This window comes from Ipomoea triloba, chromosome 7 (assembly GCF_003576645.1).
Source record: "Ipomoea triloba cultivar NCNSP0323 chromosome 7, ASM357664v1".
In the NCBI taxonomy this organism is placed as follows: domain Eukaryota; kingdom Viridiplantae; phylum Streptophyta; class Magnoliopsida; order Solanales; family Convolvulaceae; genus Ipomoea; species Ipomoea triloba.
The window spans coordinates 226,617-232,651 of NC_044922.1; the positions used below are offsets into that span (position 1 = coordinate 226,617).

The 6,035-nt window shown below is 38.3% G+C and overlaps 1 protein-coding gene and 1 long non-coding RNA gene across 2 annotated transcripts; one reads left to right on the top strand and one right to left on the bottom strand.

The window, feature by feature from the left end:
* The first annotated feature begins 61 nt into the window (after positions 1-61).
* On the top strand, positions 62-4,521 carry LOC116025169. The gene is made up of 3 exons (XR_004099600.1): positions 62-410; positions 521-591; positions 4,176-4,521. It is a non-coding gene; the product is annotated as an uncharacterized LOC116025169 (long non-coding RNA).
* Positions 883-3,900, bottom strand: LOC116025168 (protein PLASTID MOVEMENT IMPAIRED 1). The gene has a single exon (XM_031266287.1). It carries the CDS (start codon positions 3,699-3,701, stop codon positions 1,116-1,118), a length of 2,586 nt encoding a protein of 861 aa, XP_031122147.1. The 5' UTR covers positions 3,702-3,900; the 3' UTR covers positions 883-1,115.
* Positions 4,522-6,035: the final 1,514 nt, after the last annotated feature.

Sequence of the window (6,035 nt, forward strand, 5' to 3'; positions counted from 1 at the left end):
AAAAAAAAAAAAAACAAAACAAAACAAAAACAACTATTTATACCGCCAACTGCCACTTTCCCTGATCTTCCTCCGTCCATGCGTTTTCCGTTTTTCAACTGTCATGTCTTCTATTCCTTACTGCAGATCTAGAGTAGAACCTGCAAATACTATGTAAAGGGAAACAAAAATGACTTTATTCTTCAATCTTTGAATTTAAAAGAAAAAAATTGGCTAGAAAATCCAGCTCATTCTTTGGGATTTTCTCCCACATCGCTTCTTGGTTAGGGAAACTTAATTGGTTTCAGTGAGCAGGCAGGCAGGCACGGTGTTTGTTGAAATGCATAAGAGAGCCTGTATCGTGGATCTCAATAATGGCAGTGTATTTTTACAATGAGACATGGGATACTGCTGCAGTTGTTTTTTAAGAGGTTTGAGCTAAGACTTTCTACTTTACTATTTTCTTTCCCTCGTGTAGTAAAGGTTCAGACATGAGACCAATCCTTGGATCTGAGTGAATGATGTTGGACATGAAACGCAGGTCTTTTTGGAGTTGTCTGGAAGGTTGTTAGTGAGGATAGATGTCTAATCCATCTTATTTGAAATTGCAAGGTATGCACTTTGATGTTTGCATTCATTCATTTGTGCAAGGCATAACATGTATAGCAAATCAAATTCTTGTATGCAAAATGTGAAGGAACATTTCACCATGGTTTTATGACAGCCATTCACAATCACTGCAATTGAAAAGTCTTGAGGATTTTTTTTTTTTTTTTTTTTGCTCAGTCTATTCATCTGTGTTTAATGTTCTTGCCAAGACTTCTTTTTTATCCCACTTAGTATACATTGCATAGCTTCCTTCATAGGGGTTCTTAGCTTTACATGAGAACTGACAAACATTTGTATATTTGAGAAACCTGGTGCTATGTGATAACATTCAAGATATTGAAGCAAGCTACAAACAATTTACTAATATACAAGTTTTCATTAGCATGAGTAATGATAATAATGGACCATAGCTTTGTTTTCCACCCCTTTTTGCCTGTGAAGAAATGTTTAAACTACCATACAACAACAAATCAACTTACTAGACTGAAAAAACGTAAAAGGAAAAGAAACAGTATGGATTGTGTGGTTTACTTGGTGAACTTGACATCTGGATTCCTTATTGGTTTGAGCCACATGTCAGCCATTATACGCGAGGATATGCTCCATATCAATTCCTGGCCCTTTGTAGCTTGATGTTTCCCTTTTTTCCCCATCTTCCCCAGTCCATATGCTATCAGCCACTGCATTGCAGTCAACCTCTGCTTCTCAGTGTCCCACACATTTTTCTTTCCTCCACTCTTCACTCTTAAACCTCCAACGTGCAAGGTTGCTACTTTGAACCTCTTCTCCTCATCATAGTTATCAGGTCCCATGTCAGCATGGGCTGCTTGAATTAGTGCTATCATGGGACCTCCAACTGCCTCATACTGCCTCAATGGATCTCGGAGTTGGACAACAACGAATATGGCTATGTTTTCTGTGCTACCATTATCATCATTGGAAGTGGCTACACTGTTATCTCTTACCCAGTCTTCAAGTGGAACTGCATGTGCTAGTGGATGACTTTTTTCTTTCACATTAATTGCAGAAACATCAAAAGGTGCCTGTTCTTCAGCAATGCCTGCTTGAATTTTTAGGGCTTCAACTGTCATTTCTTCTATCTTCTGCATTGAGAATGCTAGAATCTCCTCTGCTGTCAAAGGGTCTTCACTCACATTCCAAATTCCTGTTGAAATCCTTACTTTCCGGCCGCTGTTCATTGCATTTGCCATGGATTTGACTACAGCAACGGTGCGAGCAGCACTTGAGCTGGCTCCTTCCTTGTTCCTTCCTTGAATAATTGATGAAGCAATGCCTTCAAAAGCTATCTGCTCTGCTGTCTTTCCTATGAGTTCATCCATAGGCATCGAAGCCAAAATCTGAGAGCTCATCTCTTCAACTCCTGCAGCTGCCATTCTCTGGAATAACTCAATTCCGTTCACTGATGTGTGCGAAGGAAGAACTAATGGTTTTGACATCTGCATTGCAAGTTTTGGGGAGTCTGTTCTTGCCAATGCAACATTTAGAGGATTCAAGGATGCCAGGTAACCTCCATTCCTTGTTTGAACAACGCAGCCCAATCCCTTTCCAAGATCTGGTAAGAAAACTTCTGATTCTTTCTTTCCAGAGTTTTCATCTTCTTCTAGCTGCAATGCTTGTCGATTAACTTTGAATTGGTTTGTGTCTGAATCTTCAAGCATTTGAAGAAATTCTCTCGTGACCGTTTCTTCATCTGCATCTAATCCTTGCGATTGAGTTTCTTCTTCTGTTTTAACTGAGCTTTCATCTCCCAACATGGATTCCAGGGCTTTTATCTGCTGAGCAATGGAATCAAGCTCTGTCATTCTTGTCAGATAAAACTGATCCTGCACAATTTCCTTGACGACCTCGCTGGAGACTGACCTTTTATCAGAGTTTGAGTTTTCTTCAGATAGCTCATCTTCCGCCCTATCTTTTTCCTGGATCTCAACTCCCTTATCCACTACATCAAAATCTGGGATATCTAGATCTTCCGCCTTTTCATCTGGTTCCTTTACAGACTCTTGAGCTGCTGGAATTGCCACAGCAGGTTCATCAAGGTTCAGCTCATCTATTCCTTGTAAATCTGTAGGTATGAGTTTCTGTGAAGGAGTCCTGCCATCAGCTCGACTAGTGATTCTTGGACTTTGGACACTGAAGGAGGTTTTTGATTGCCTACGGGCAAACGAAGATGATGAGTAGTCTCTATTCTTGCTTGTCTTTTGCCCTTCTGCTTGACTATAAATTCCAATGCCTCCATCTTTCTCCATAATCTGAAACCCCAGCTTCAGAAGAAGCTCCCCTCCCTTGGCTTTTCCTGACAAACTGAAGCTTGTGTCCCATTGTCTAATCCGCGTACCTTCAAAGCTTTTCTCTATGGATTCCTGAATTAGTTGAGTTAAATCCACAGAGCTTTTTCCAAAGTCAAGTTCATCAGCATCAACAGCAAACGCATATATCAAGAATGGCCTTGGCTCGAATTTCATGTGTGTTCCAGTGCCCGGGGTGAAATAAACATTGCACCTGATGAACAGCGTCTCTTCAAAATCAGCAGCTCCTTGTGAAACTCTGGAAGGCATTGTCTGCACTGCCCCATCTCTGGTCTCTTTCTTCCTGACACAAACTGAGAGGCGCAGCCCGTTCATTGAAGCAGGGAGGCCTTGAACCGCCACGACTTCAACAGAGAACAGACAGCTTAGCTTCTGCTTACCAATGTGGGAGAGAGCTCGAATCGGCTTCCAGCTCAGAAGCCCTCGTTTCTCTGAAGTATCAGCTTTGTCATCTAGCTTCTTAATCTCCTTCTGAGTTGCAGCCTTTGTGAGCTCCTTCTTCTGCTCGCTTGAATCATCATCAAGCTGCTTCGACCTAGAGCGCCACGGGGACAATGACATGCGCCTGGAGCGAGGCTTCGGGTTGATCTTCTTCTCCTCATTCTTAACAGAAACATCGTCGTCATCAGCAGCAGTTAAGGTAGGAGGAAGTGATGTCCTAGGAAGCACTAAGGATGCAGTCCTTCGAGTAGTTGAAGTGTGGGTCTGATAGAGTGACTCACTCAGGGCTTCCAGCTCTTGCAAGAGCTGTGTATTCGAATTTCTTCGGGTAGAGTAGTCTGCCATAGCCTAACAAGTGAGGGAGGAATTGAATTTGGTGTGTGCAACAAATTAATTAAAAGATAGATAAACATAGAGGAGGAGAAAGCTAGGTGAAGAAGAAGGGAAGGGTAGGTTAGGTTGATGTGTGCATTTGAGGCCAGGAGGAAGGTTACGTTGTATAAATGATCCATATTCCATATTGTGGGCATTACTTGGTGCTTTGTGAACCAACAATTTTGGACGAGCTTAATATGTGAAGGATAAGGTAACAACGTTGGCATTTTTGTCTCTCTATATCTCCATCATTTTATCCTCCCCCCTCTCTCTCTCTCCCTCTGTCTCTCTCAAAATTTATTAGTTTCTAATTTGGCAGAAAAATTAAAGCAGCCCTGGCCTATTGTTAGGTGTTACAATTAAAGATGGCTTCAAGTTTAGCTATAAATTAAACATACGAAGATTGGTTACTTTCTGAACTCAAATTTTCGTCTTTTTGCACAGAAACGCAGCTGCGAAGTTGCCCATCTGGACATCTGGTGAATGGAAGTAGCACCATCTTTGTTTTTGTTTTTTTTTTTAATAAATAAATAAACTAGGGCGTCACATATCTCCTTGATTTCGTACTAGCTAGAATGTACCATAATCACGAGAAACATATGATGTTGTGATTATATTAAATAAATAGGTGGAATTGGAAAAGGATAGGGTAATGCATTTAGACCATATATGTACGTTCTTGATCTAGGTTCACAATAATACATTTTACCAAATTCTCTTTAATTTGTACAACACAATTACGCCAACAATTTTCTAATAATTAAATTCAGTTGAAGGTTTGCACCTCAAATTCGAAAATTCACACTTAATTTTTGCAACTTCAAATTTCTTAGAATAATTATACATATATCGATATTTACAACATGATAACTAAGAGGATTTAATTTGAACCTGTACCTATATTACCATGGCTAGTGGAGCAAGTTGTCAACCTTGTTTTGATTAAGTCAACTAATTAAGATATATCTCAAAAATAATAAATTCAATTTAACCATTACACCAAGATCGAGTTAGCAATTCACCATTTAATTTTAATATTAAAAAATTATAGCACAAATTAAATTTAAATAAAAAATGAAATTTATCATATAATTTTGGCACATACTTTCTATTAATTAAATTTTTAACATTAACGTATCAAGTTCTGATTAATTTTTATTAAAAAAAAAAAAAAACAGTTGCTAAATTTTCATTGTTAAATTGAGTAATGTAGAATGGAATGTTTTTAAGATGAGAAGTTAAGCTATAGAATAGATAAAGAACGACAATGAAAAAATGAAGAAAAGTGACCATTAGTTCCAACGAAGTCGTTTCTTCAATTCAACAGACTCCTCCTTATTCGCATGCATTCTTAACGTAAATATATATAAATCATTGTACGACACTCGATGGATCGGAGTTGAGTTATTTAAATATAATGTACGAGGTTTGTTTGTGAAGATCGAAAGTATCAGAAATAGATAGATAGATAGATAGATAGATAATAAAGATGGCGAGCGAAATAAGGAGAGAGGAAATTGCAGAAAGGCAAAAGCTGCAGCAAGGTGGTGCAAAAAATGAAGTGAGCATATCAATAATGCCTATGGAAAGTAGTCCCTACCTTAAATACTGTTATCTTGAGGACTACAATATTAATTATGGCCGTGCTTACGTCACCGCCGCCCCCCGTCAACCCCAACCACCGCCTTCCACCACCCACCCACCCACCAACGCTTCACGCTTAGCTTCTTCCAATTCCGCCGCGGCCCGCCATCTCCGTTGCCCATAACTTTAATTTGCCGGAATCCACAAAAAACTACTGCACTTTTTTTTATATGTTTTTTTTTTTTGAGAATTTTTTTATATGTTTTTTTTTTTTTTATGTGCCAAAGATAGATTATTCTTTTAAAACTTTTAGTGACGATGTGGAAGTGGGTATTTCAATTCATACCAACCCACCTTAAACTATAGATGTAATTCATAGTTCTATCTTTTTCTTGCATCAAATTTAATTTTAGTCATATATTAATATATTATTGTTCTTTAATTTGTAGAATTTGAAGTGTGTGTATATATGTCATTGTTTTAGCATTATGATATGAATATGATTGTGCCTAACACATGTTTACTATACAAAAGGCAATAGAGACGTTCCAGCTAAATTGGTCAGATTATTAACTTCCAACTAAAATGACCTATTGGATGACATTCTTTGTTTGAGTAGTCAGCTATGGACAACTAGGTTAATTTATCTCTTTGCTCCATGCACACCCTTAAGTAGTGTTGCGAGATTCCTATTGTATAAAAAAAAAAAAAAAAAAAAAA